The sequence below is a fragment of the Bombyx mandarina genome, chromosome 10 (assembly GCF_030267445.1).
Source record: "Bombyx mandarina strain Sakado chromosome 10, ASM3026744v2".
In the NCBI taxonomy this organism is placed as follows: Eukaryota; Metazoa; Arthropoda; class Insecta; order Lepidoptera; family Bombycidae; genus Bombyx; species Bombyx mandarina.
In genome coordinates this window covers 14673373-14690148 of record NC_143217.1, presented here as the reverse complement: position 1 = coordinate 14690148, position 16776 = coordinate 14673373, and the positions used below count along the sequence as shown (strand labels likewise).

Sequence of the window (16776 nt, the reverse complement as noted above, 5' to 3'; positions counted from 1 at the left end):
ATCACAGAGTAATTAGTTGATGATCAGTAGGTAAATAGTCATATTTGCGCCGACACGGCCATACTGACAGGTGGTGCGTGCTCTGCACCGGCCTCGTTGATTCTCGTAGGTTTTTCTTTGATTCTCATTGACCTGCAGGAATAAAAAGTTTCTCTGAGTAGCGCATCTGTTATACTTGCGTTACTTGTAACTGTGTAGGTTTGAGACTTATTAATGCGATTTGATTGTAGGGTTCTCGGAGGGTATCGTAGGGTTCTCGGAGGGTATCGTAGGGTTCTCGGAGGGTATCGTAGGGTTCTCGGAGGGTATAGTAGGGTTCTCGGCGGTTCTCGTAGAGTTCTCGGCGGTTCTCGTAGATTTATTTAAGGTGTTCGGATAAGGATGTTGTGTAGTGTGATGTTGTGGCGTACACTGTGGTACTTATGTAGTGGGCGTACACTGTGGTACTTATGTAGTGGGCGTACACTGTGGTACTTATGTAGTGGGCGTACACTGTGGTACTTATGTAGTGGGCGTACACTGTGGTACTTATGTAGTGGGCGTACACTGTGGTACTTATGTAGTGGGCGTACACTGTGGTACTTATGTAGTGGGCGTACACTGTGGTACTTATGTAGCGGGCGTACACTGTGGTACTTATGTAGCGGGCGTACACTGTGGTACTTATGTAGCGGGCGTACACTGTGGTACTTATGTAGCGGGCGTACACTGTGGTACTTATGTAGCGGGCGTACACTGTGGTACTTATGTAGCGGGCGTACACTGTGGTACTTATGTAGCGGGCGTACACTGTGGTACTTATGCAGTGGGCGTACACTGTGGTACTTATGTAGTGGGCGTACACTGTGGTACTTATGTAGTGGGCGTACACTGTGGTACTTATGTAGTGGGCGTACACTGTGGTACTTATGTAGTGGGCGTACACTGTGGTACTTTTGCCGAGGCGTACACTGTGGTACTTTTGCCGAGGCGTACACTGTGGTACTTATGTTGTGGTGTAATTTTGGTAATTAAAAATAAAAACTTATCTTTGAGTGTTGATTTTGTTGCTCGACCATGCTGATTTGTGGAGTAGATGTATAGGCTCATCGGCTGTTGCTGGAGGGTAGTCTTCTTCCGCCGATATGGTTAAATGGTCTCCAGGTTGTTGCTGAGCGGAGGCGGCATGTGATCCCACTTCTGATGACGGAGGAGAAACGCTGAAGGAATGTTTTTAAAAAGTGTGACGTCAGCATTGTTGACGTCATGGTCTTTAAGTTCTCGATGATGACTCATATTTGGGCTTCCAAAACAAAACTTCACGAGAACTGCGTATATTGCACGAGAAGCATAACAACGTTACAGAGAGATCCGTACTGTACTACGGCTCGAACACGAATGAATAAACGCTAGACAGCACGGCCGTATTTATAGGACTTCGTACACGTCAGCGTGTTTACAAGTATTAAACACGTGAGCGTGTTTACAAGATTTTAAAGTATTGAAATTACAATAAAAGGGACTGTTTAACATCAATTTCTTATCACAGAGTAATTAGTTGATGATCAGTAGGTAAATAGTCATATTTGCGCCGACATATATATATATATATATAATCTGAATCTCGGAAACGGCTCCAACGATTTTCATAAAATTAAGTATACAGGGGATTTCGGGGGCGATAAATTGATCTAGCTACGATTTATTTTCAGAAAATGTTGTTTTATTCGTGTTTTCAATAATCAACTATATCGATAATCAACTTTATGTCTCTTCCCGACATCTATTGGCGAATAATAATACTATTTATCTTAATTGAGGGCAACTAACCGCTTTAAAGACAAAACAATATGGCGTTATCAAAAAAAAACCGAGCAAGGCTCGGTCATCATCTAGTATTTGTAATACAAAAAAAATGCTGAAAATGAAAGAGAATAATATAACGTGTCATGATAAACCATGATACCTAAGTCAGAATAAACCGATCATTAACCTCCTATTCTTGGTATGTGTCACTTTGTACGCGTGTTGGGGATAGGAACGGGTTCAGAAGTCACAATAGATTGTTGCAGGGACATTGAATAATATAATTGACTTAATTCAATAGTGGAACAAGTCTTGATTATTCAAATAATTTTCCACAAACCGGAGAGTTGAAAATTTTAATAATTACCTACCCTGTATTGCTAGCATAACTTTGCTCGTTTAAGAAATAGTGGTTAACTCCAATGCGTACTTTTAACGTCTAGAATTTAGACTCTAGATAGTCCTACAACGTAAAAAAATAATAAAACTTCAATGGGCATTTGTTTCTGGTATTTAATTATTATCTTATTATTATTATTGTTATACAAACTATTTAAAAATGTTCTACGTTAGAAATTATTAAAATTTGGTTTGTCAATTTTGTGTAACGGTTTTTTGTCCTACCTATTCTAGTAACCTCGAGGGGTTATTTTAGAGTCACCGAGCTAGTAGGTGAGCTCACGGGGCTCAAACCGGGAGTGTTGCTAACACTGGCCCCACCAAGAGCAGTGCTTCGCAGAACCTACCACCGGATCGGAAACGCGACCCACTGAGAAGATCCCGCGAGAAACTCAGTGGGCTGTGCTGATGGGTTAATTTACTCGTCGAGCCCTTCGTCGCAAGCGACAGATTCAGCGAGGACGGTGACCGGTGCTTGATGTACCTAAAAACACCGTTAATGGATCGGGAGGATCTGTAATGACGTGTATAAGGCGACGTCGACTATTTACCATTCGGTCCACCGGATCGGGTATGATAACGGTAAAGATTGATAAACGACCGTATATTAATGCCGAGAATTATTAGACGAGAACATAAAAAAACTTCGCGATAACCAAGCCACTTTTAGGGCAAACACTGGTTATTGCTTCTATAAACCACACGCGCGGTGAATGCATTTAAGTAACGTGACGTGAATAATTAAAGCTTACTTATTTCGTAGGCATTTATTTACACGCAGCGGTGAGAGATTCATGCTGATTCTGGCCCACTTGCATAGTTCCCTGAATAACTTGAGTAGAATTTTATGGTTTTGTTGACCGAAGCTAGTCTTTTATAGGTCGGGAAGAGCGAGGAATTAAGTGTAAAGTGTTCGGACTCAAATCGGTATCTGAATATCGTCGTTGTCAAACCAAAATCTGCTATGTGCACTTTTTGACTTTTTCTATAGTTCACAGCCCTATCTACCGTATAAAAAAAACTGTTATGTGTCTATAGCTTTAATATTTATCTATAGCTTTCATTTGATATAGTTTTTAAAAATTTACCTTCATGTAAAATTTTATACGAAAATGTTTTTACTCGTTAATTCAAAATAGAGTTTTTGCACATAGCAGATTTTGGTTTGAAAGCGACGATATGTAGCTATATAAAGTAATTAATCTGATTGAAGGACCTCCTAGGGTTGTCGCTAGCCGCATTTAAATTATTTTTACGTTTTACAGTCCGCAATGAGTCGAAGCTGTAAACTATTGTAAAAAACGTATTTTTTATCATTAAGCAGCTTATTTTGAGAAAAAGTGGTCTCGTAAGCGCATGGCGTGCTCCGTATTACACGGACGGCGCTAGTGATTTCTAAACGCAAAATCAAGAAGTTCAATGCTATCCAAAAAAAAGCAACTCTAGGTCACTTACCCCGGATACGTGTTTTTTTTTATTTATTGCTTAGATGGGTGGACGAGCTCACAGCCCACCTGGTGTTAAGTGGTTACTGGAGCCCATAGATATCCACAACGTAAATGCGCCACCCACCTTGAGATACAAGTTCTAAGGTCTCAAGCACAGTTACAACGGCTACCCCACCCTTCAAACCGAAACGCATTACTGCTTCACGGCAGAAATAGGCAGGGTGGTGGTACCCACCCGCGCGGACTCACAAGAGGTCCTACCACCAGTAATTGTAGTAATGGGTAAGAAGTATCTGTACTAATTGCCACAATGAATCAATTCTAGCTGATTTTATCGCATTAGGGTTGATACAATACGATTCCATCGATTGTTTGATATGACTGCTTTGCCTCGTTTCAACTTTACATAGGAATAAAACGCATCGCTAGGCCCAAAGAACTTTGAATCGAAAGTTATTTTGAAAAAGGTCGGTTTTCTATTACACATCTATAAGTATTATAGAAAGTCTAGAGTGATAGGATACTGACCGGAGTCGTATAATTTTCTTCTGTTTCCAGTCCAAACTTCTTCTCCTTTGTCGTATTACTCTTGTCAGAGCAGTCGTGATCTTCATTCAGTATCATTGCTGTGGGCAGATGTTATGCGCCTCACGAGCAATCGCGACTTCCCCCGGTTTGTGGTGAGGCTGGTACACTCATGCAAACAAGCGCCAACTACCGATTTGACTTGGTCGGTCCATCGCATGGGCAACGCAATATTTCCAAATTCAAAACCATTTACTTTTAATTTAAAGATAAGCACCTGATGTACAAAATGCCAGGGACTGGGAACACCACAGTAGGATAGCTGTTCAAAATGAATTCGGACAGTCATGCATATAAGTTAAGTCAGCTGTCTCGACTTAGTGTTTTCCGAGACTTTCTTAGATCGTATTCGTAATGTTAGAAACGTAAGAAGTACCTATTATTGTGAATGATTTTACAGTTTTTAATGTCTAATTTCTAGGGCTCTATGGTTTTTGTCGACTTTAAACCGAGAAGAAACAGTTTCATATTTACGTAGCAGAAATATTTATGTTTATTTTTTGTCATGTCTTAAATTGATCAAATCATTGACCACTGTGCGATTACCTGCTAATGGCGACAGTAACACAAGGCGCGACCGAAATAGTCTTCCGCGTCCGAACGAACACCTTTGCAATGCATTATATAATTAAAGATAAGAAAACATTATTTAACTTTGTTAATTGTTCGTAATTAATGTGGAATTGCGTAATGCAAGCAATTAGTGTCGGACATGTAGTCTTGTGGCAAAATTCTCAAAAGAGAAATGTAATATTTGAGTCGACTATTATCAAAGCCGGCAATGTGACTTTTGGACAATTATTGGTAAATCAGAAAAACGAATTATTGACTTTGTATTCCATTGGCAGTCACAAAACTCTTCTGAAAAACATCTTAGATAAATACCAGGTTAAGTATTAACCTTTATTTAATTTAGGTTTTGAACCGTATTCTTTGAAGGAGACGATTATATTCAAATCAATCTGTATTGACATATCAATAATATTTTTTTGTCCAAATGCACAGATTGCCACCTTTGATAATAGACGACTCATTTATGGTCTACATTTTTGTTTTTTTTGGTAATATTGCCAGCATTCGTTGCAGCGAAATGTGTACATAGTTTTTTTATCAGAATTCGAAATGACTTACTCTTTTCGAATGTATGTTTATGTATGTTCAATTATTTGATACACTCTATACCTTAAGACACATCGATCCTATTTTGGACACGTATCGCGACGGCCGACGATACAATAATTATACCATAATAATGGTTAAATACGCTAGGTGTGTAACCTTTATCACTGTCTCAAAACACAAAAACACAAGTCTGGACGGTAAAGGGTTATCATTTTCCTTGCATATTAAAAAAAAGTACACAAAAAGTATTTTTTTATTGCTTAGGTGGGTGGACGAGCTCACAGCCAACTTGGTGTTAAGACGTTACCGGAGCCCATAGACATCTACAACGTAAATACGCCACCCACCTTGAGATATAGGTTCTAATGTCTCAATTATAGTTACAACGACTGCCCCACCATTCAAACCGAAACGCATTACTGCTTCACGGCAGAAATAAGCAGGATGGTGCTGCTACCCGTGCGAACTCACAAGAGGTCCTACCACTAGTAAAATATAATATTATGATCCCTACAAATGGTCGTATATCGAGAAAACCCTTCAACAACCTGGAGAGACTCATAGTGATGGGTAAAGTGGATGAAAGACGAGCCAGAGGTCGGAGTCAAAAAAGACGGAGTGACCAAGTGTCCGAACATCTGGACACGAGACTGAGCCACGCATTTCATTGTGCCACTAAATCCGGTCACCGTCCTCGTCGAACCCGTCGCTTGCGACGAAGGGATCGACAAGCGAATTAACCCATAGACACAGCCCACTGAGTTTCTTTCCGGATCTTCTCAGTGGGTCGCGTTCCGATCCGGTAGTAGATTCTACAAAGCACTGATCTTGCTAAGGCCAGTGTTAGCAACACTCCGGTTTGAGCCCCGTAAGCTCACCTACATATTAGGGCGAAGCTGAAATAGCCTCTCAAGGCTATCAGCATAGGTAGGAAAAAAAAGTCCGACATAAGTGGCTATAAAACACACAAAAAGGTCACAGGCGGACGCATCACGATGCTCAGCAATGAGCGATCGACTGATGGAGGAGGAGGAGAAATGGTATTAAGAACTATCAGTACACACGTGTGCAATGTGCATTGGAGCGCGCGAAACAAAACTAATAACAAACAACGTCATTGCACCAGAAATAGATAGTTAACGGCCGAACAGCTATTTCTAAACTCGCACAGCTAAATTTCAGTCGATTAAAAATGGTTTTTCAAATTGTTACTTGTATTTTTTGGCGTAAAACAAACAAATACGCCCCCGATGAATATAACTAAGACATTCGGAACATGAAAATGCATTGAATTGCAGCAGTATATTTATACAATTCTATGGTTTTCTATGGAGATCCATATCCGTTTGCTGTGAATAGTAATCAGAATCTTAATTACCATTAAGGTCTTTAACGATATTTACAAGTATGATTTACTATAATTATGGACACGCTGTACTTAACACAGGGTGTTCAAGTTTGAACAGTAAGAAGGTCCGATGCGACATATTTTTTCAGATACTTATTTTATTTCTGGTAATTAATCAATTCCGTCCGAGCGTAGCTCTAATAGGCACTTAGGCTACCAGCGATAAGGTAGGAAAAAAAGTAATTAAAAAGTAATTTATTTTTATTGTTCTATAAATAAATAAAAACAGGCAGAGGCCTAAAGGATAAAACGTCATTATACTACGCATCAATGGTTGCCATTATACTAGGGATCAAATCCACATACGGGTACCAATATGTTTACAAAGCACGTTTTTAACACGTGTTCACTATCGAATTCCACGTTGAGAGAATAATAAAGTAATCACCATCAAATGTAACAGACATTTAACATCAATCATCATTCGCGGGAATTCGAGAAGATCCGGCGAGAAACTCAGTGGGCTGTGTCTATGGGTTAATTTACTCGTCGGGCCCTTCGTCGCAAGCGACAGGTTCGACGAAGACGGTGACCGATGCTTGAGGTACCTAAAAGCACCGTTAATGGATCGGGAGGCTCCGCAATGACGTGTTTAGGGCGACGTCGAATGTTTACCATTCGGTCCACAGGATCGGGTATGTCCCTCTTATTAATGAACATATAACGCGTTCGAATCTTTGCAGCAGCGATATTGCTAGTTCAGAAGAACTAGTTCTATTATATTACTAGTTCAGAAGAACTATATAGTAATATCGCTGCTTCAAATACATATTTATTGTTTTGAATTGGATAGTTTATGTTTCGTTTTGTTTGTTCATTAGTTCTCTATAGAATATTGTTAGTAATTAGTTGAGCTCATTGTCAGTTGTCGTGTCATTCTTTCGAATTTTTTTTATTATCAAACCAATCCTGTTGGTTGGTCTTATTGCGTCCCCTTACCCCGCCCAGGCTTTGTGTGCTTAGTGCGACTTTTTTTACTTTTCGATCGGGTAAGAGATCTCGCGGTCGAGAAGTTAGAAAACTCGCATTAAACACACTGATCTTGGGAGAGATCGGACGCTTGGGCGAGAGTGCAAGGGTGTTATTCTGTGCTTGTAACATCGCCTTGTGTATATTTACTGCGATACCAATTGGGATAGCCACTGTTCTAACCAATTGAAAATTCGCTTAACCTGTCCTATCAGAGCGTACTATGAGCTTCTTCGGACAAGTTATGCGGTCTCCCACACATGAATTAGAGAAGCTCATAATTTTGGGTGGCATAGAAGGCAAGCGCACCGTGGGCAGAATACCAGTCAGATGGTCAGATCTGATTACGTGTCGCGATCCCCCACTGTGAGGGAACGACTAAGAAAAAGTCCCAACAGAGACAATGGCTTTCTCCTTGATTGTCTGAGGGATCCGGTGGTAGATGCCCTACCCTTCTCAACTTGACTCTGCTTAAAGAACTTTAAATCTATTTTTTATTTGTTTAATCTTAACTTCTATAATAAAAAAACTTCATGCTGTAAGCATTATATTATAATATATGTACATTATTTCATATATATGTACATTATTATAATATATGTAGATTATTATGCTTTTTATTTAATATAAATTAAGCTTATAAGACCGATGCGCGCTTACAGGAACACTCGATAGATGGCGTTATTAGCTTTATGAATCGCGCTGTGATGTTATAAGGCTTAATTTGTAAAAATATTTCCTAGCTATTCTTAAAGTTCTCATACACATCTGGATGGAGTCGCAATCAAAGCTAGCAGAAAATAATATGATAATAATCATAATACATTGGCAAGGTTTTCTACCGACTTTCCGGATAAGTTATAATTTATGAAACAAGATATATACGTGGATACGTTAAGGTCGGATTCCTTTTTCAAATGAGCCAAATAAGGTCTTACGATGTCAGCCGGTCTGTTTAGAATTTTTACATCATTTAAGTTTGCATCGTATTGAATTAAAGATAAAAATGTGATTTCGTTAAAATATTTTCTGGTGCTAGGACCTCTTGTGAGTCCGCGCGGGTAGGTACCACCACCCTGCCTATTTCTGCCGTGAAGCAGTAATGCGTTTCGGTTTGAAGGGTGGGGCAGCCGTTGTAACTATACTTGAGACCTTAGAACTTATAGCTCAAGGTGGGTGGCGCATTTACGTGGTAGATGTCTATGGGCTCCAGTAACCACTTAACACCAGGTGGGCTGCAAGCTTTTCTACCCACATAAGCTATAAATAAATAAATAAACATCGTTTTTGCTCATTGTAAAACCAATTTTAGATTTAACTACACGTAATTTAGAATAGATTAAAATATTTCATCTCGCTACTGCATTGCGTGCAGTTACAGCTGTAGAACATTTTATATAGGTCAACAGCCGGTTGCTCCCGGCCGGGGCTAATGACCCAAATCGATCCGGCGTCCCAGTTTCGTAAAGCCTCCCCGGATCCGGCCCACAGTCGCGGAAGACGGAACTATTTACGTAAACGTGTGGGATGTCATGGTTTGCACAATTAACTCAATATGTAATTAATTTATATTAATATATTCCATTGTTTTAATTATAAGGTGGAGGTTTTATTGATTACTGGATTAAATTGGGAAGATGTGCTCCCAGCTTTCTGAAAAAGGGTTTCTGGTATTCGAAAGAAAAAACTGCAATGCGAATATCGCCGCCTACCCTAAGATGGTTGAAATTTTAAACTATTTGAAGGATATTCTCTCTCTCGCCTTTACGACAAAATTATACTATTGTTAAAATATTGATAAACTACTTTGCAGTTCAATCTCGCGTTTTTTACCTTTAAAAAAAATTATATTCCAATGTTTCGAATAATTTACAGTTTTCGTGATCACAGAAGACTACGGTTTTTTAACGAACGGACGGAATTTTAACGATTTATCTAATCGCTGTAATTTTGAGAAAAATTGCCATATCGGAACCTTAACGAAGGCAGTTTGAAGTTTGAAGTCTAGCATTTTGGACAAAAAAAAATTTTTTTAATTTTTATTTCACTAGACATATGGACAACATATAAAACAAAAAGAAAATTTCTGTACGCCGGTATGGATTAATTCTTCTCGACTAAGCCACTGTATTGATCAAAAGGAACTTGTTTGATCCCTACACCCCTTAACTTTTTCTACTAATTCAGGATTTTAGAAATCTTTACTCAATCGATCTTTCATAAGGTATCCTTCGAGTTGAATCTATGTTCAGTTTTAGTGCACTATCTTAAATCTTTAAACTTGTCGGCAAAAAAAAACTACATCATCTACGAGTATATACAATTAGTTTTATTTAATACATAACGTACATACAGCGGGGCACATGTAATTGTATGATAATACAGTCAGCCTCCACGTCTGCGGTGACGTCAAAGCCTAGCATCGATCCGTCTGCGACCGCCCCCGGCAACCACCCTCGATCTGATGCAATTCCACCGCAGATGTGCTATGCTATAGTGGATTAAAAAACGATTGGAACGTAAAATGTAAATTGTAAAATAATCTTGGAACTGAGTCAGAGAAGATGAAGTGTTGAACAAGATGCATATTGTGTTCAAGGGATAAAAAATAAAGATCTTCCGTAATTAGAAAGTTGGAAATTTCAAACTAAAGATCATATACAATTCTTGATTGCCATTGTGGTTATGCCGATATAAAGATTCAATTCAGTTTTCAAATTGGTCATTTTCATTTTTCTGATTTTCGCGAATTTATTGCTCGTCTCTACGAGTATAAATAGAAATGGCAAAATCGTGCAGACTGTTTTAATTACTGTCATTGGTTTTTTAAAAGATTAGAATATTTTCTACGGGGAAATGTATTTTAATATGGAACAGAAAAATAATGATGTAGAAAACACCACTATTTTCTGTATTATCTACTTAAAGTAATAATGAATGGTAAAATGAGAAAGTAAAGTCATTAAAAATTAAGGCATTAAAATTAGTCTATGGTTTAGCGTTATCTCATCGTTTATTCATACCCGATCCTGTAGACCGAATGGTAAACAGTCGACGTCACCCAAAACACGTCGTTACGGATCCTCCCGATCCATTAACGGTGCTTTTAGGTACCACAAGCACCGGTCACCGTCCTCGTCGAACCCGTCGCTTGCGACGAAGGGCTCGCCGAGCGAATTAACTCACAGACACAGCCCACTGAGTTTCTCGCCGGATCTTCTCAGTGGGTCGCGTTTCCGATCCGGTGGTAGATTTTGCGAAGCACTGCTCTTGCTAGGGTCAGTGTTAACATCACTCCGGTTTGAGCCCCGTGAGCTCACCTACTAGCTAAGGTTACGCTGAAATAGCCTCTCAAGGCTATCAGGTTAGGTAGAAAAAAAAGAATCGTCTATTTTCAACCCCCAAATGACGACACACGTGACGAATGAAATCCATCCCTATTTCGAAGTCCTAGTTCCACAGCTCTCGCATCCGATGGATGTTTAAAACGTCAAATTTTATACAGCGACTTTTAACACCGTTTTTTACCTACATCTCGGGCGATCTCGTTTCGTTCATTCTGTTTCATTGCACCGTTACATTTGGCGGAGCGATTGCGAGCCGTGGTGATTGCGCTATCGTTATGGAGAATAAACCGAATTCGTTTGACCGAATCTAAATTGTTAATATTAAAAATAGATTTCAAACGCGCGTGCACTCTCGTAATAACGTTACCGAGAAGCTATTTCAGAAGCCAGTCATTTCGCGCGACAGGACTAAAGGGTTTTTTTTTTCGTTTTGGGCGGGCGGCTGGAGGGGCGCCCTGGACGAACGGGGGAGGTGGGGGTCTTAAGCGTCAACGACCGGCACTCGTCCGTCTGAGAGCGCGAAGGAACACCGTCCTTCTCCTGCATCCGGACCGTTCAACTTTCATCATACCGAAACGCGTGATCCGTTGTAAGCTCGCCGTGGACTTTGCCTCAGGCGTTCGCGCATTCAACTTAGTTGAATTCAGTGATTTGTCGAGTCCACGCGATTCTGGCTAGTGAACATTTTTTAAGGACGCAATAACGTGTTTTATTCGATTAGTAGTGACACGTGCAAATAATATTATGTACTTAAAAACGTGATTCGCAACACGTTGCCTGTTAATCTATATCACTCGTTTGTCGGTTTTAGTGACAATAGAGACATTGACTGAGTGAAAGTGTCCGAAACCGCATGTACCGAAAATAGAAATAATTATTTACGCTACTTTTAGTCTTTTTAAATTGAGAGCTATAGTAGAATGGTGTTGTTTTGAATCGTATTTATTGACTTTACGGGGATGATGGTCAAACTTGGGTTGTCGATGGTGGTCGGTGTGGCCCCGGCACTGGTGTCCTGGTGGCGCGGTCACGGTCCTTTGCTGCCGCCACCATTGGTTATTCCTTCGCCGTGCAGTGAAAAATCTTTGAAGTCCTGGCCGCCGAGACGATCGCCGTCCCTGTCTGACTGTCTGGAGAGCAGCAGCGACGAGGATTCGGCTCGATCGATCGTATGTCTAGTCAGACCGAAAATAGTGAGTACATTAAAACCAAATTTGTTTGATAAATTTGGTTTGAATCAACTTGAAAACAGTTCCAAGTTTATTTACCTACAAGAGTAATAAATTATGAACACGATCCTTTGATCAACGTTGTCTACATTAATCAAAAAACTAAATTTTGAAACTGGTTTGAAGGGTGGGGCAGCCTTTGTAACTATACTGAGATCTTAGAACTTATATCTCAAGGTGGGTGGCGCATTTACGTTGTAGATGTCTATGGGCTCCAGTAACCACTTAACACCAGGGGGGCTGTGAGCTCGTCCACCCATCGAAACAATAAAAAAAAAACTTTAAACTAAATAAACATTCCTATGATGCAATGCAGTAATAAATGTCTCAGGACGTTAAACACAGGAAGGTGTATTTAGGACGGCGTGTTCATTCGATGCAGAACCGGCTCGCGGAGAAAGCGGTTTGCATAATTTGCGATAATCCATTACGTGTTGTCGTAAGGATGCGTACGTGTACCTCAAAACATGCTGTGTAATAGTGACCAAAATATTATGCAAATATCTGCTGTTTTTTTCTCACATCTGATAGATCATTTAATAGTCGTCTGCTTTCAGTAAAATAGATTTTCGAAATTTTCTGATGTTTTGTGAGTTTTTTGGCAATTTAGGGTTATATAGGATTTAGATGTTTGACTCTGACGCCGATAAACCAGGCTGTAGTTATATGCGATATGAGTTACATATGGTGGTGCATACCTAGGCGGCACTGAAAATTTCGGGAATTAACGAAGTGACACAACATTACTATTTAAAAATGTATTTATTGCTTTTCGAAGTATTCTCCGCGAAATTTGACACATTTTTCCATACGATGGAACCAATCATTGAAGCAACCATTCCATTCGGAAGTTGGGGTCTCCAAAATGGCCGTTTTGTAGGCGTCCACAGCTTCTTCAGGTGATGAAAATCTCTGTCCACGCATTTATTCTTTATTTTAGGGAAAGTATAGAAATCATTAGGGCTTAGGTCGGGGCTGTACGGCGGATGGTCTAATAATTCTATGTTTTCTTGCTCTAAAAACTCTTTTGTTCTGTGCGCGGTGTGAGAACTCGCATTGTCGTGATGGAGGATGATGCGGCGGTTGCAGTTCTCTTTACGGAGTTCAGAAACGACCTGTGGCAAACAAATGCTAGCATACCATTCTGCATTAACCGTTCTTTGTCCCTCAAGAGGAATAGTCGTAACATGGCCAGTTTTGGAGACAAACGTGGCCACCATTTTTTTTGCAACACTCCGTGAACGAAAAATTTTAGTTGGCTTAACTCATTTTCGAACACCCAAACTCGTGACTGGTTTTTTGTTTCGGGTTCGTACGCGTATATCCAGGATTCGTCACCTGATACAATGTTGTATACAGCATTTGAGGATCCTGCGTGGAATCTTTCGAGAGTTCTGACGCACCAAGCTACGCGAGCCGCTTTTTGCTCTTCACAGAGCGAATGCGGTATCCATCGGGAAAACAGCTTTTTTACACCTAATTGTTCATGCAAGATTATTTGTATTTGACTCATGCCAATGTCTAAAGTTGCCTGAATTTCGCGGTATGTCACATGTCGATCTTCCTCAATCAGCTTACGCACAGCATCAACGTTTTCTTGGGTGAGTGCAGTTTTTGGACGACCTTGACGGGGATCATCACTGAGCTTGACACGTCCACGTTGAAACTCAGCAAACCAGCGATAAATTGTGGTTTTGGATGGGACTTCATCACCAAATGCAGAAATCATCCGGTCAACACACTGTTTTTGTGTTAAACCACTTCGAAACTCATAATAAAGCATCGCTCTTGAATTTTCTCGAGTCAATTCCATTTTCTCAACGACTAAACAAGTTTGACAAAACCTCGTGACAAGACCGAGAATCTTTTTTTAAATAAATAAATGGTATTCGATTTTTAAAACCAAGGAGTTTTCAATTAAAAAGATTTTAATATGACAGGAACAGTGGAAATATTCCATTCCCGATACTTTTAGTGCAGCCCTCGTAGATTAGCCTAGTTAAATATTCAAGAGCGAGCTCATAGGGTGAATTTTATATTTAATGTATGTTTGAATAATCTAACATATCGGTTTTACTGACTTTAAAAATATGTTTTAGAAAGGTTCTACTAATGTCTCCAGTGGCAAACGAAGCTTAATAATAAACACATAATTTCGTTGGATCTACCAAATCTACATATATCAATGGAGATGGAGAAAATGCCGTCTATAAGCATATACATAATGCGGTGTTTTGGATAGAAGTTAACAAAATGACGGTACCAAGTCGTGCGAACGCAATACGCCCACTATTACCACAGACGTTCCAAACTCGATGGGCCTATAAATAGCCAGTATGTCATAAATGTTGATGAGATGCTACCGTTTAGATGGTTGGGTTTTAATGATGTTAGTCAACATTTACGATTCATCGATTATAATAAAATAAAATAAAAATAAACTTTTATTTCAAGACATCAAAGTCTCATATTGTGTTAGTATTACAAATAACTTGAGAACTATGTTAGTATTTATATATGTTAGTATTATGGTATTATATTTTGGTTAAATCCTCACAAAGTATATACTGGTTTTTCGGGAGCGTTTCCTCGCGAGCGCTGGCGTTTGACTTTGAGTAATTTGGGCTCATTGATACTTAAATTTACAAACACACAACACTCTTTTAAATGATTCTTTTTTTTCCCCTTCTAATTCGCTGGTAGCCAAATAGGCTATTCCAGATACGCCTGGCTGCAAGAGCAGTGCTTCGAGAATCTAACAGCGGATCGGAATAGCGTTCCACTGAGAAGATCCGGCGAGAAACTCAGTGGGATTCTCATGTTTTAATAATCTATGTTTATAAAGTGGTAGGCAGCGGCTTGGCTCTGCCCCTGGCATTGCTTACGTCCATGAGCGACGGTGACCACTTACCATCAGGTGGGCCGTATGCTCGTCTGCCTACAAAGGCAATAAAAAATAAATGAATTGCTGTTCGTTAGTCTCGCTTAAAACTCGAGAACGGCTCGACCGATTTGGCTAATTTTGGTCTTGAATTATTTGTGGAAGTCCAGAGAAGGTTTAAATGGTAGATAAATATGAAAATGCTCGGAATGAAATAAAAATAACAATTTTGATTTTCCTTTGATGTGTCCCCCGTCGGAAGGATTCCTTTTGTTAGTTTTAAGTTTATTTGATTGATTGAGACATTCCGAAGTTTGCCAGGTCAGCTAGTAAATGATATAAATTGTTGGTCCTAAATGTTCCACTTAAATTAGATGAATTCATTCATTCTTCGTAAACCAAACGGTGCGTGGTTCCGTTAATCAACCGTCGTTATAATTTGGTACGAATCAATCAACAAATAGATCACGTATCGATCGTTCACCTTTATCGCTAAATAGGGTTGTCGCAAATTTTTAAATTAATTATCGCATTATTTATTTTTGTCGCAAAACTTAAATAATGATTTTTAATATGATACTTTTGGTACAAGACACTCTCTGATCAATGATGAATACTTGAGATTATGTCTGATCACAAAAAACATGAACTCAAAAAAGTATTGTAAAAATAGAAAATTTTATTTGTCTAGCGGTACTCGCCCGCTTCGCTGGGCATTTAAAATTAACATTATTATTTATTGTCATTACTGCTAGGGAGTCCAACACTCATATAAATATTAGCCTATCCATTAAGTACATGTATTTTCTACATGGATACCAAGTTTCAAGTCAATCGGATGTATGGTTCAGTAGTTATAACAGAACATCCGTAAAAACCACTGTAGATTTATATATTAGTATAGATATTAGTCATTTAACTATTTAAAAGGTCTTGAATAATGTATCTATGTTCTCAATTCAGGAAGATTGAATTCAAGATTCTCAATTTGTTTTATTTATATCGTTTTGACTATGCCCTTGGAATCAGGGCTGTGTCATACCTTCAAGAAAATGTCAACTTGTACATTAAAGACGTTTTAGGCTTTTATCTTTTTGGTTATGACCTTTCTCAAACGACATGCATCGGCAACTGACAGCCCTATTACGAAATTGCGTGCATCGTGCGCTGGCGCCCGAGCATCGTGCTTAGCAAATGTCACGTGTATTAATACAACTAGTATAACGCATATCGCGGTCCATGCATCGATCTCATTCGATTCGGAACCGTCATGTCATACGGGCTTCGTGATTCCGATGCGAGATTTTGTACTGAATTAAAACTCGTGTTTTAAGTGTGACGGCTTTCTGTGTGATCTCCATTGAGGCTATAATTTACACTGCAGTCAATTATTTTTTGTATATCGAGTGCAATTTGTTATTATTATTATTTTTCCTACCTAATCGTTGGTAGCTTAAGGGGCTATTCCAGCTACGTCCGGACGGGTAGGTGAGCTCACGGGCTCAAGCTGAGAGAATTTGCTAACACTAGCCCTAGCAAGAGCAGTGCTTCGCAGAATCTACTACCGGATCGGAATCGCGACCCACTGAGAAGATCCAGCGAG

At 39.4% G+C, this 16776-nt stretch overlaps 2 protein-coding genes across 3 annotated transcripts in view; one reads left to right on the top strand and one right to left on the bottom strand.

The window, feature by feature from the left end:
- The window catches only part of LOC114248903 (leucine-rich repeat flightless-interacting protein 2), a 59004-nt gene that overhangs the window by 4651 nt on the left and 37577 nt on the right, over positions 1 to 16776 (top strand). The window contains exon 1 of one of the 2 annotated variants that reach the window (XM_089730697.1): positions 11536 to 12256. The exons of the other annotated variant lie outside the window; for it this stretch is intronic. Coding sequence (XP_089586823.1) covers positions 12023 to 12256 — 234 coding nt within the window. The 5' untranslated portion in view covers positions 11536 to 12022. Of the gene's footprint in view, positions 1 to 11535; positions 12257 to 16776 lie in introns of those variants that run through there. 2 annotated transcript variants of the gene reach the window in all.
- The window catches only part of mmd (disintegrin and metalloproteinase domain-containing protein mind-meld), a 937314-nt gene continuing 929391 nt past the window's right edge, over positions 8854 to 16776 (bottom strand). The window contains exon 28 of the transcript XR_016323709.1: positions 8854 to 8868. The gene's annotated coding sequence lies outside the window, so the exon portion shown is untranslated. The remainder of the gene's footprint in view (positions 8869 to 16776) is intronic.